General features: G+C 46.7%; 1 protein-coding gene across 2 annotated transcripts in view; it reads right to left on the bottom strand.

Moving 5' to 3' along the window:
- gpc3 (glypican 3) overlaps positions 1-14,562 on the bottom strand; it is a 164,609-nt gene that overhangs the window by 44,979 nt on the left and 105,068 nt on the right. For both annotated transcript variants that reach the window (XM_017419678.2, XM_025006696.2), the window contains exons 4-6: positions 13,422-13,561; positions 13,012-13,137; positions 5,762-5,873 (exon numbers count right to left, since the gene is read on the bottom strand). In XM_017419678.2, coding sequence (XP_017275167.1) covers positions 5,762-5,873; positions 13,012-13,137; positions 13,422-13,561 — 378 coding nt within the window. The remainder of the gene's footprint in view (positions 1-5,761; positions 5,874-13,011; positions 13,138-13,421; positions 13,562-14,562) is intronic.

Here is a 14,562-nt window from a genome sequence, read left to right on the forward strand (position 1 = left end):
CCCCCCCCCCCCCCCCAAGCCCCACAAATGGCGAACTCATCTGACAAATGAGACGCTTCGTAATCAAAGGCCAATCACATAATTGCACTATTTTGCCACTAGCCCCAGCTTCTCCTGCCAGATTAGCTGCTCGGAGGAGAAACCCGATCCTCTGGGAAGTTCAGCAGATGTTCAAGAAAACAAACCGACCCCATCAGTGTCTTCAAACTAAAAATGTTCTGAGTCAAGTACGTGTCTCCGCACAGGGCCGCGCTTCGCACGAGGCCCGTTCACACTCAGGAAAGCCTCCTGTTTGATTTGACATTGGAGCGTGTTTGGCTGAAGTCCACTCGATCGGCCTGACAAGCGACGGGCAACACACGCACTGCTCGGGAATTTGCTGCTCAGAATTCCTGCGTCCCCCGAGTTGGGAGACGGGCTTAGAGCAGCGACATCCTGCCGCATGAGAGCGCTCCCTTTCGCAGCCCGGATCAACCAGAGGAGAGGCGTTAAAACAAAGGAGGAGAGCCGTTTCTCCTCACTCATTTATTATGTGCAGTGGCTTGGCCGGGGGCTGAGTGATGACATCAGCCGCTCCGGGCGTGAGAAAACGTAGCTTTTTTTTGGGGGCCGAGGCGACCGGCTCCGAGAGCCTCTTGCCTCTCGTGGTGTTCGGTTTGAGCTCGCAGAGGCACAAAGGCGAGGCTGTCCCTGCCAAAAACAGAAACAAAAATAAAAAAACGGCCTGTGTGTCTGCAGACGCTCCGATCAGCGCTGACATCGTGAGAAACGACACATTTCCGCCGCTTGGTTGCGTTTTACAGGGCCATCGGCACGGAGCGCCGATGGAGCGCAGGAATGAAACATCAGGGGGATTAGAGCTGGAAGGAAGTAGATTCTTTGGAGGGGGGTTCCAAATCCCCCATCCGAAGCGCTTCAGAGCGTAGCCCTCTTGCTTTACGACACAGTCTTGCACATTTTGGTCTGGGGCTGATTTGGGGATTGAAAGTGGGCCTGCACGACTGACAGCATTATTGATTACGTTCCTTGTTTCAGCCAAAAAGGGATATAAAAGGGGAATATTGTTCGTTCAAATAAAAAAAATGTGCAAACGATAAAGGAGGGATCGTAGAGAGGAGGGCGTCTGGTTTGAGAACCTCAGGGTTTCAGCTCAGACACGTGCCTATCTGTGATCCTCATCTCACACCGGGGATGTTCACCGCCACATGTTGACGCACCATGAGAGCCAGCTACTTCATGTCTGAGGCCACGGTTTTCAGTTCTGGGTCGGGGATGAGTCTTTGCCACAAGTGGAGGAGTTCAAGTGTCTGGGGGTCTTTCTCACGAGTGACAGACGGAGCGGGGGGAGACAGACCGACAGGCTGGGACCTTGTCTGCCGTAATGAGAATGCCGCTTTAGTCCAGGTCAAAACTCTTGACTGATTGGTCCGTCTTCGTTCCAACCACCACCTGTGGCCATGAGATATGGATCACGACTAAAAGATTTAGATCCTAGACATGTGCGACCAAAATGAGCTTCCTTCGCAGGGTGGCCGAGCTTACTTTGAAGGGGCTTTCAGGTCCAAAGCTGCAAAAGAGGCGCCACGCTCTGAAAACCATTCATTTGCACTGCATGCTGCGGTCTAAACTGACTATAGTTGAACTATAGTTGTGATGGCGTAGTGGGGAAGCAAACCCTGTAATGCCTGAAAGCAGCAGGTCACTGTGGAAATGAAGCTCCCTCACCAGACTGCTTCTAAATTTCAAAAAAAGTCAGCTGGTCCAGGCAACTGCTTAGGACGTCTCCAAGACGTCTCCCTCTGGAGGTTTTCTGGGCTCATCCAACTAGAAGGGTATCAAAGAGCAGATCCAGAACTTACTGGGAGGGAATTATATATCCTCTCTATTGTGGGAACCCTTTGGGATCCCCCAAGAGTTCAAGTGGGATTCCTTGTTGGAAAAAGGACGTCTGAGGTTTCTTCCTGGTCCTGTTATCTTCACAACCAGACCACGAATAAGGCTACGTTCACACTGCAGGTCTTAAAGCTCAAATACAATTTTTTGCTTAAATCAGATTTTTGTTGCTGTGGTCGCTCACATTACGTTTTAAATGGGACCTCCATCAGACTCCAGTGTGAACAGTCTCCACTTCCTGAAATGACCCTCAGGAGCAGAAGATATGACGTCACCCTCCGCACGCTGAGTTTACAGCAGGAAATCTGGACGCTGCGAGTGTTAGCGTGTGTGGATCGATTCTGAAGCTGCTGTCCAATCGGGACTAACTGAACATCCAAATGGTGAAAGACAAAAGAAGACAGAGAAGAAAAAGAGCACAAATGCTGCTGCCTCTGAGCAGAGGCATGTTTGGATGAAGAGTGGAGGGACTTTGACCTGAGGGACCTCCGTCCTTTCAGCCGACATGAACGTTCACAAAACATCAGATATGTTTCTGATTCAGCACCACATCCTGAAAACACCTGTCACAGTCACACTGCCATGCAAAAATCCCATATGTGTCGCATAGGAGGCATAAAAATTAGAACTGGGTCGCATTAGCCTGCAGAGTGAAAGCAGCCTAAGATGAATGGAATGCTGTAGATCAGGGGTGTCCAATCCTGGTCCTCGAGGGCCACCATCCTGCATGTTTTCCTTGTTTCTCTGCTCCAACACACCTGATTCAGTGGTTAAATTACCTCTTCATGTTCTGCAGAAGCCTGTTAATCACCCATTGATTTAAATAAGGTGTGTTGGAGCAAAGAAACAAGTAAAACATGCAGGATGGTGGCCCTCGAGGACCAGGATTGAAGACTCCTGGTGTAGATGGATGGATTGATAAAAAAAATCTTGAATGCATATCTAAAGTGCAATAATCCACACTGGTTCATCTCGCAGCTCTGAACGTTTTAGACAAACAGATAAACCACCGGGGCAACATCAGTACACTAAAACTCACAGGTTATTAAGGAGCTTGGCACCCTGCTGGTGGACTTCAAGAAACATCACCCGACTCTAACTCCTGGCCTGCCCTCGTACATGAAACAGTACATGAAACAGGACATGAAAGCAATTATCCGCAGGCCGCTCCCCTCACATCAGATGCCTAATTGGCTCACTTTTAGCCCTGCTTCGTCTGGAGCTGGTGGTCTTTCAGCTGGGAGGGAGGCGGAGGCCTTGTAAAACTGCCTGTAACTAAACATCACTTTCCTTGGTGCCCTCGGAGGATGTTTACAATACACGATTTGGGAGCAGACAGGGCAGCGAAACACTGCGGACGCTCAATAAACACTTAGCGGGATTATAAAGCATGTTTATGGGGGGGTTTGCCTCTCTGGTGACACGCTGCGTCATATTTTCCTCTTGATGGAAACACAGACTGGGCAACAAAGCTGAGGGGGGAAAAAAAAGACCTCAGCGAGGGCCAGGCCGGGTCGGGCCGTCACGCACACCTTCGGCATCGATTCCTCCGACCCACGAAACACCACTCATTCCCCAAGATGGCTTCTTTTAACGATACCAGAGGAGAGGCTCTAAAACGCCGGTCCAGAAAAGGAAATGTAAGGCCAGTTTTTTAGGACTTGTGACCTGGCGTGCAAAACAGATGAAACCACCAGGAGCCACAGCCTCTCTAATCAGTGAGCTAATAACTTATAGTAGCTGTTCCAACTAAGTAAAGACAATGAAAGTGACAAATTGTCAAATGTAATTGTATTTACTTGACTTAAGACAGGACTTATTACATTACAGATGCACACTCTTGGTGTAAAAACGACTTTATGAATGATTTTTCCAGAAATAACAACAAAAAAATAAATAAATTGCACCAGTAAGAGCCCAGCTGTTCTCTGTTACTTTGAGAACCGATGAGAAGCCAAAGGTGAGAAATGTATCTGACTCAGAGGTACGATCATCAGAAAATGGAACAGGAAAGCTCCCATGTGAAGAGCGAGCATGCAAGAATGTCCGAAGTTCATGCCGACCGCATCAGAATCCCACAAATGTCAGCAGAACTTCAGCAGAGCAGCTGAAAGGAAACCAGGTTTGGGTTACAGAAACCATCTGATTTGTCTGAGGTCATGTTTCGAAGGTACTGTCTGCAACACAATGAGTTCTGTCTCTCCCCCCCCCCCACAAACTAATTTGCTTGTAAAATCTCAAAGGCCTGTCAGAAACTGCAGCCGCGCTGTAAACAGTCTGCAGAGCTGCGGCTCTTGCTTGGAAGCACCACTTTTCACCTCAGTCCGTCGCCGTTGATGCGTTAGATACACGTCCTAGGTTTTTAAACTGAAGCTTTCTGCTGAGTTTTCGCTTTGCCCTTTTACCCATTGTTCCTACTGCTGAAGATGTTGTAGAGCAGTCATTGTCGTCGACTGGCAGCCACATCCGACCAGTGGGAGGGGTCGACTCTGACTCATGGGTCAAAAATATTTTCAAATTAGGTCTAATTTCTTACGATGATGAGAACTTTGTAGATAATCACGCTGCTGCACCAGATGTAGCCGGGGGTGTAAGGAGGGTGTACTTACTCCTGTGACTGTTTAAAGCTGTCGTTAAAAGGGCCACCGGATCAAATTTATTGATCGATAACAGACTGAACTGTATCTGATAGGAAGTCAATAAAAGATTACTAGATTGCCTTCATTACAGGGAGCTTAGATCATACATGTTACCATTAATTAGACCAAGTTTGCCTTAATAGATCCATCTACAGGCCGATAGATCCATCTACAGGCCGATAGATCCATCTACTGGCCGATAGATCCATCAGGAGGCCAATATATCCATCTACAGGGGCTGAAATTAATTTGGGAATCATCATTTTCCCCTCCATAGGCTGTTCACATGGCAACAAAGGTTGTAAAACGACAAAAACCAACAAAGTTGTGAGATATTTTGCTAACAGACACAAAGGGCCGACTTCAACAGTTAACGGTAAAGTTTTAAGCAAAAAATCCCAAGCATTGAGCAGCACTTGGACTACGTGTTGTGAATGAGTCTGAGCTGTTAACACCACCACAGTTTCAGCCCAAATACATCTAAAAGTAACTGAGTTATAGCCATTTGGGGTTTTCTAAAATCAGTTGGCTGTAGCGGCCATCTTGAATGGGACTGGCCCCGAAAGGTAATCAGTTGAAAATCGATATCTAATGATTGTTTCCTGCAATTTTTTAATAAAACTTGTCCAGTGATTCACAAGCTGTTTTGCTAACAGACGGCATACATGGCTGGCAAAATTTTACCGACGATCAAGCCCAACCTGTTAGCGCTCCAAATACGTGTTGGCGATCAGTCTCAGCTACTACCAGGCCAAATCTTAGGCCAACATCTGCAAAATTGCCTGAGTTACAACCAAATTTTATGTTTGCTAAGGTTGCTTAGGTGTGGCAGCCGTTTTGAACTGAGTGGACTCCAAAATCTAAGCAGCTGTGGACGTCAATCCAATGACTGCTTTCCAACAGCTTTATTAAATTTCCTCCTGTGGTTCATAAGATATTTTGCAAAGAAACAGACGCACGAGCAAAACATACTTTCAGCTGCCTTTGCTTTTTGGTGGCGGGCTATAAAAACCACAGCACAGCACAAAACGTTTTTTATCCCACCTGTTCAAAGTCCAGCCATGAGCCAAGAAGGAGGACTAAAACCTCTCATTTAACCCTCCTGAAGCCCTCATAAGAGAGACAGCAAGAGAGAGGTGGAGAAGCCCTGGTAACGTCAGGTCACGGGAGGGTCAAAGGTTAACAATCTCTACTGAAGAAAGCATCAGCAGCACAAGGCTGCGGCTCACCTGGTTGATGTGTTTGAGCTTGTCGATGATCTGGCTGATGACGGGCTCCGGGGGCTTGTTGTTCTTCGCCTCCGAGGCGGAGGGAACCCGTTTCAGGCCGGGCCCAGGAAACCTGCGGGAGACGTGGAGAAAGAAAGAAAGAAAGAAATGTTATATGGTGCTGAATCAGTGCTCAGAGGAAGCTCAGCGTGATGGATCTGTGTGCCCCACGACTCCCAGCACGGTGTTTATCACCATCTAGTGTTGGCAGAATAAATGACACGACAGCCCAACGGTCCGTCTGCTCCTCGGCCCTGACTCAGGAAGCAGCTGAAACATTCAGAAAGCTAAAAGGGAGTTCATATCTTTACAGCAGACTTGATGATTGACTAAAAGTCTGCATCCAAACAGAACTAATTGACCTCATCACCAGCCTCCGTTAGTAAGCCATGGTGTGTTTTGTACACATGTGGTAGATTTTATGCATATATGCTTCCAGGATCAGACAAAACCCCCAAATGAGTTTAGTCATTATGCAAAGTTTAGTTTGTGATTAATTTTATGCACATTAACCTTCCAATTAGCACCTCTTTGATCATAGGCGTTAATGCGACAACGTGAGCAGGGATGTATTTTTGTCCTGCTGCGGCTTCCAGGGTATATTTAGGCGGGGGCGAGCGCTCACACGCCTCCACGTGTAACCCAGGAAACGCCGCTGTGTTGACACTTATGTGTGTGTTATCGGTGAGGAGGAGGAGGAGCTGCCGCGTCGAGAAAAGGTGGATCCCTTCCCTTTGGTCTTTCGTGTTGAGACATTCCTGCAGATGTTTTTTTTCTTCTTTTTTTTCTGTTCTCTGAGCGCCAGGTATAAACCCCTTCCCGCCCACATCCTCACGGCTCTGAGGGCGAGGCGAGTGACGCTGACGGCACAAAAACAGAATCCTAAACACTCTCAGACACGAGTTAACTTCAGAGAACGTGGCAACGAAAACAACAAGAGCTCACACAGCATTAAAAGTAGTGACATTTACTCAAAAAGTGAAGAACGGTCAAAGTTAGGAACTTTCTTTTTCCATTTTTATCTGTTTATCCATTAAACCTCCTCTCTAACCTCAACCTCAATTTTTATTACTGCTGAAAGGTGAGCGATAATGTAACTGCTTGTGTCTGTCTGAGAAAAAATGGCTACAAAGTCAACTTTACAGATATTGAGCTCAAATTTGGATTGGTGGTTTGGAGCATCCAAGAGCTTGTATTAAAAAACACACAAAACCAAAGAAAAAAGGAGGAAAACCCAGAACTCCCTCTCCCCAGCGACACTCTCCAGGTCCTCCTGGGGGATCCCAAGCCCTTCCCAGGACAGAGAGGATGAGTTCTGAGTCTGCCTCGTGGTTGTCCTCCCAGTGGGACTTGTTTGCCAGGGTAGCATCCAGGAGGAATCCTAATCCTTTTCAAACCACATCTAAGGTGAGGGCTGAAATGTAAATGAATCAGTACACTGAGAGCCTTGCCTTTCAGCTCAGCTTCCTCTTCACCACAGCAGACCAAAGAAACGCCCTCTCCACTGCAGACATGGCCCTGAACCGGAGATCCATCTCCTGCTCCATCCTACCATCACAACAAGACTCCCAGATACCTGAACTCCTCCACCTGAGGCAGAGACTCGGAGGAAGCATCCCTCCTCTCGGACTTCGAGGAGCTGACTCTCACCCTCCAGTACGCGGTGAAGGCCATGGCCTGAAGATGCCGACTGAGCCGCCTCTTCTGCACGGCAAGAGACAAAACCCTGAGGTTCCCCAGCCGCTGCACCTTAAGATCCCGTCCAAGAACACCACAAACACAACCGGAGATAACCCCAGGAGGAGTCCGACCCGCACCAGGAACAAGCTCAACATCTGTGCCAAGAACACGAACGCAGCTGAAAGGTTGCTTTTTTTTTTAAATTACAGTCTAACAAATGAGTGTGCTTCTGATTTGTCTTTTCTGAGAAGTTTTCCATTAAGACGTAGCGATTTTTAAAACAAAGTTGTTGTTTTTTTTCTTGCCTCAGTGCCAACATTAACAAACTATTGAGACGGATAAATTGCGTTTGGAGACAGAAAACAGCGTAATGGTGATGAACGAAGGCCAAGTTGCAGCAGAAACGTCGCCTCCTTCAGCTGTAAGTGATGGAAGGATGAAGGACGAGCAGCTTTAAGTGGATTCTCTTTTTTTTTTTTTAAAAAAAAAAGGGTTTATGAATAAAACACCAAAAAAACCCAGTGTGTATAAAGGTGTGAGCTCATTCTTTGCTCTGACCTGAGCGCTCACACACACCCAGACACACACACACACACACCTATCTCCTGACATCTCCATTCATTAGTCTTTCTCTTTTCCTCAAAGTTCGACTTTTCATTAAACTCAAATTACATTTCCCAAGTTATTTATTCTTCTTATTAGCCATGATCTCATCCTCTCTCAGCTCCTAATTATCACATTAATAATGGAAAGATGTGTGATCAGTCCGGGAGGGGGGGGGGGCAGATTGAGCGAGGATAAGGAGTTAGTGTTTCATGTGATAAATGCCAGTCAGATCATTTTACCGCAGGATCGTTTAACGCATTTCGCCGCCTTCCCTCCACCGACGGCCTCGGCTGGCAGCTCTCTGTTTGTCATCCAATCTGTGTTGCTGCTTGCTGAGCCGATCAGATGGGTAAACTCTCGTGATAGCCTAATCTAATCAAAGCCCCAATTACCACGCCGTTAGGCCCAGTCTGCCTCCAGCGCCGGAGCAGAAACAGCAGACAGGGGTGGGTCCGGGTAACGGGGGGGTCAGGAGTCGGACGCTGCCTCGTATCAGCTGATGGATCTCATGTACAGTCAAGCCGCAGGGAGCACGAAGAGAGTCGGGTTTTAGATGTTGCCGAAAGATCTGTAAGCTGCATTTCAACTCAGTGCAAAGTCAGATATATACAGGGCTGTTTTGTTTTCTTAAAAGTTTTGATTCAGATCGAGAAGAACTTTAATCAGTCAGCTCTGCGTGATCCAAAACCAACGGTGATGGAAAAAGTCGATAAAGTAGCGTCTACTTTGAAATGTTGGAGACTGGGGTTGTTTTAAGATGGCAGCCATCCTTGTGGTTGTCGGCCCCTCCGTACGGTGGCCCTGAGGTGCAAACCACATCAACAACTCACGAAACACAACATTAACCCACCGAAGATGTAGGTACCAGTGGAGAAACAACAAATATCACTGATTGGACAACGGCACCGTTTGGGTTTATGAAGTTATTCTGCCTGTAGCGCGTTTTTGAAATGTTAATGGTGACCCAAACATAGCAGTAGCTGCCACTATCCAAAATATTTAGAGTCTGGACATAAATATGAGGTGACGCTGGACACACTCAGGACTAATCACCAAATTTCAGGCTCCAAAGCCACCGTACCTCCTGGCCCAGGGTCCTCCACATCCAGATTATTCCACATTAAAACACTTCAGTCGAGTTTAGTCCCTCACGTTACGCCCTAAAACTGGCTGCCATGAACACAAACTATAGATTTCATGCCTCCATCAAACCATACTTTTTTAGTTTAGGTAAATTCTTGCACGTACATTTTGGGTACGCAAAGAAGCCTTCTGCCACAGGCGTCTTCATATACCCCCCTCAGCTCCCTCAGCTCCCTTTGTACCCACTTTTGTTTGTTACTTGTCGTTGCTTCAAACCCATCTCAGCAGCCGACCCAACATTAATGAGTTTATCTTCTGCAGAACAGTTTAGGAAACGAGCTACTCTGACCCGTTTCTAAATCATTACTTATCTTGAGCATGGTAAGGCCTGAACATTCATCGTTTTCTGAATAACCCCCGAAAGAAATCTCAAAATGCAGTTTTATTCAAATCAGGCATTAAGCCCTTGAAATAATATGATAATTTATAATACAACAAGCAGGCTATGATGTGCTTCCTCTGTATTTCATACAAGCAGCACCTGCTTCAGTACACCAGCACTGTGACAGGCATCATGCGCCCCGATGCAGATGATTTATTAATACACTTCTGAAAGTAGCCGGCTTTTCACCGTGTCTTGGAACTGGCGCTTTTTTTTAACGATGTGATAAAGTGTGATCGTGTGCAGCACTGCGTGGAGCTGGTCCCTGTAGTGCCCATGCATAGATGCACGCAGGATCGTGTGCATGTGAGGAAACGTGCAAACGGTAAAGTGAAAGGCTGTGAAGTGGTAACGGCTTCATACTCATTTAGCACAAAACGTCAGCCATTGGGCACAAAGCGAGGGGATGATTTGCTGAAGGGACAACGCCCAAAAAGAAAAACAAAGAGTTGTTATAATTTATGGCAATTACTTTGGCCAAAGCTTGTCAATAAAATGTTAAAAGGGTGTTAAAAAAAAACTGAGAAATTAGGAGTCTTTTATTTAATGGCTGTACCAGCGACACCAGGCTTTCCACTTTTTATTTTTGAGGCCTTTATTATTCATTCAGTGTTGACAGTATTGAGACTGGTGGAAGGCAGGCAATAAATGGTCTAAACCAGCTGGGAATCAAACCAGCAGCTTGTTGTGTGTGTGCCCGCTGAGCCAATGGGCTGCCTTATTTTAAAACCTGACGACCTCCTACTCACGTCAGAAGAAGCATCCCAAAGTGAAAGTCCACTTTTGACACGCGTCTGTCATCCCTTTTCCGGCGCAGGACTGGGATTGCCTCGGGCCGTCTCGCGCTCTATCAGTGCTGAGAGGTTCCAGGTGAGGCGGTAAGGAGCCTCACCTGAGCTCCACAAGATCACACTCCTCGTGTGTCAGGGACATTCGGTGCCCGACCCCTCTGGAGCTTATCCTCTCCGCCACCGCTTCATCTGAATTTATCAGCGTGAGACAATAAGCTGAGTGAGTGGCTCTGGAGAGAGTCCTTATTAGAGGAGATAATGGAAGATGGTCCTGAACAAATCCCAAAGAGGGAGGGGGGTAAAAAACCAACCCGGAGTGTATTTGCTGGCGATTGCCCCTGCAGATGACATGGAGAATTGCTCGCTGTGAGACCACACCACACCCATCACACCGTTTGGTCCAGTTCGTAATCATCCCCCGTAGGACAGCTTTGCCCTCTCTTGCCAACCTGATGCCTCCTTCTCGGATCGATGCTATCGCTGAGGGAAGTTCTTTTTCGGCAGCTTGACTAAAAGCAGCGAATTTTGTCCTCCGTCCCGCTTACAGGAGGGAGGACATTGACCTGCAGCGCTTCTTATCTGTAATTAACACGGCAAAACAAATGCGGGGAGAAACAAACCGATGATGGCTGTAACTTTTAAAGTGAAACTAAAAAGGGGGAAAACAAACAAACAAAAAAAAGCAAAAGAAAAGAAGTTCTGCTGCCGGGGGGGGGGGGGGTCAAAGGCAAACAGGATTCTGCAGGGGCGTACAAGAGACGCTGGGCGACGGAGGACAGGAACGATCGAAATGACAATTAACTAGGCGAGAAGAGGAGGGACAGAGTGTTTGACATTAATAACATCCCACAGAGCCAGAGTCAAGATTTACTCTCACACTCAGAGGGAGAGGGAGGGGCAGCTTCTGCAAAGCTCATCAGCTCTGGGAAAACTTACCCTTCAAGTCACCTACACTCCTACACCTACACACAGATGTGAAGCTGGAGTAAAAATCCAGCCATGGAGCTGACTGCATTTACATATTTATGAAATGACAGAACCGTCTCCATACTTGTCCTGTTAGACAGTGGACTTGTGTCCATACTTGTCCTGTTGGATCTCAGCGCTGCATCTGATACAGTTGATCACAATATTTTATTACAGAGACTTGAAGATGATATTGGGATTACAGGAATGGCTCTAAAATTGTTTAAATTATATTTATTTGATAGATTCCAGTTTGTAAATATTAATAATGAATCTTCTTCATACACCAGAGTTTGTCATGGAGTCCCTCAGGGTTCAGTGTTTGGAACAATACTACTTTATAAATGCCTCCATTAGGTAAATTTATCAGACAGGATGGGATAAATTTTCATTGATATGCTGATGATACTCGGTTATATTTATCTATGAAACTCGATGAATCCAATCAGTTACTTAGATTACAAACATGTCTTAAAGACATAAAAACCTGGATGACTCTTAGTTTTCTGCTTTTAAACTCAAACAAGACAGAGACTGTGCTCCTGTCTCAAAACGATGCAGAAAAGCTGCTCCCTACATTTATAACGTCTAGGCTGGATTATTGTAATTCTTTATTATCTGGGTGGTTTGGGTTTCCTGAGCTCTCTTTTAGTTCTGCTGCTATAGACTCAGACTGGAGGACAAACTGTCCACATGTCCTCTCTCTGCTGCTGTCTTTAGTCTCTCTAAAGTAATTATTTCTATCATTAACATGATTTTCTTTGTCTTTCTTCCAACAGAAACTCCACCTGGATCAGTCCTTCTGTGTTTGTCTGTGTCTCTTTCCTGTCCTCTCAAACCCCAAACAGTCAAAGCAGATGGCTGCTCGTCCTGAGCCTGGTTCTGGTTCTGCTGGAGGTTTCTTCCTGTTAAAGGGACTTGTTCCTCTCCACTGTCATCCCTGTTCCCTGTGACAGAGGGAAGACCAGAGGCAATCTGCTGTTTTCCTTAGATAGGTAACTTTGAGTAATTGGCTTCTATAATGCACTGTATGTGAATGTATTGGAATATAATAAGAATTTAATTGACCGTAATTGGATATAAATCTGGATCTGAATAAATTTATGATTTGAACTTGTTTTTTTCTTCTGCACAGTGCCTTGACATTACTTTTGCTGTAAATTGGCACTATTTAAATCAACTGAAATTAATAGAATTGAATTAAAAACTGATAACATCTCCACATTTCAAAGGGCACCGATGCAGCCACTGCCCAAAACTTCAACGTCCATAAACTTTACTTTTCTTAAGCCCGACAGTAAGTTTGGGACTTCCTTTAGTTATAATCTAAGCTGACAAAATGTTGATGTTTTGATGCATAAACTGTATAATAAGTGTAAAAAGATAAAAAATAAAAATAAAAACAGGTAAAGCTGCTGCCAGTGGCTCATTAGGGTCACCATGGTAACCGCACACATTTAGGCTGTCAGAGTGCCGCCGTGTTTCTCACACCCTGAAATATGACAAGTTAAAAAGGCTCCTCCAGTCACAACCTTCTGTGACCCATTTAAACTCCAGTTCTGATGCCTTCCCGTCGCTGCACACACAGAGGCTGAGATGTGCTTCCATCGGTGCATCCGAAGAAACCAAAACAGACGGTTTACCTGTCCGTCATCTCCTGCCCGTTCCAGCAGAGGGAGTGGTTGGCTGGGGCCGGTTCGCGACTGCACAGTGCCTCCCCGAGCCCGCTGTAGAAGGAGCTGAAGCCTCTCAGGTTGGTGATAAACTCCCTAAAAAAGAAGGAAAAAAAGCCTAAATGTTCATCAGAAAGGACCGAGGACAAAGCTGTCATGCAGAAAGAAAAAGGCTGAGATAAAAAAAAGGTGAATTTGGTGTAATAAGAGCGAAAGTGAGTTGATTAGATTCCCCCCGTGAGAGGGAGAGATTAAAAGAGGCCGGGGCGAGCGGTGTCTCTGCTCCTAATTGACATTAATCTGCTCGTTCTGCTGCCCAAACCAGCAGCCGTGCTGGGAGGTGATTACGCTGCTCCATGAGGCTCCTTCGGGTTCCTCACCTGCGGAGACCCGCCAGAGTCTCGTCAGAGTCCGACGGCGGGGCGTCGCGGGCTGCAGGGGCGGCGGGGGGCTGATGAAGCGGAGGGGGCTCGACGGAGCGGGAGGCCCGCTGGGGAGGGTGTCCGCACATGCCGCTCACCTGCAGAGCAGAAGGGAAGGAGGAGGAGGAGAGACAGAATTCAGTTTCCCAAAAACATCCTCGCCCATCTCAGGATTCATTATCGCCCAGCACTGAAAGGCTCATGGGTTTGTCTGTCTGTTAGCAAAATATCTAATGAACCACTGAATAAGTTTGAATGAAACTCTCAGAAAGTTATCACAGGTTGTGTGTCTACACCTGATTAACTTTTGAAGCCAACCAAACAAAAGATGGATGCCACAGCCAGCTTATCTTAGAAAACACAAAAACGGCAATAATTCAGTCAGTTCTGCAGACGCTGAGCTAAAATTTGGCGTGGCTGTCGCCGAGAGTCACACACACACACTACATACTCTGAGGGTTTAGCTTCATGACATCCCGTGAGAGTGCACGTAACGTTTTTCATCCAGGCTTCGGCTCAACGCAAGGCGGCCTCGGTATAAAACTCCGGCGTGAAAGGCGGCGTGCAATATGCATTTCTCCGAGGGAGGCAGAGGCCTTCAACTGCACCCGAAACCCCAACAAGAAGCGAGGCAGCCGACAGAAAGAACCTGTCAGCAGCCAAAACTCAGCTGAGCCCCTCTGCAAATTGTCATCTGTTTGGCTGTGTTTATTTTTGGGGAGGCTTGAAAGCAAAGGGAGTGGAGGGGAGAGGGGGGGAGAGAGAGGAAAGGGGGGAGAGGGAGAGATTTGCATAACAAACAACTCATTGTATCCTCTGCCAGCCTTGTTCGAATTTGTAATCATAACACTCCAAAAAAAAAAAAAACCACGAGCGTGAAAGTAAGCCTTCTGCTTTGCCGTGTCCGTGTCTCCACGTGGGATGACATTACAATAACAAATAGCGAGTCCCCCGCCCCCCGCCCCCCTTCTGTCTCTCAGAGATAATGGACCCGGAGCATTCTTCTCAGGTGCAATAAAAATGCAAATGGCTGTTAATGTTTAGCTTGTGATTTAATGATTTGGCGTATCTTTAATTTCCCCAGGGGGGCTGGGCGGGG

Source organism: Kryptolebias marmoratus, linkage group LG9, assembly GCF_001649575.2.
Source record: "Kryptolebias marmoratus isolate JLee-2015 linkage group LG9, ASM164957v2, whole genome shotgun sequence".
In the NCBI taxonomy this organism is placed as follows: domain Eukaryota; kingdom Metazoa; phylum Chordata; class Actinopteri; order Cyprinodontiformes; family Rivulidae; genus Kryptolebias; species Kryptolebias marmoratus.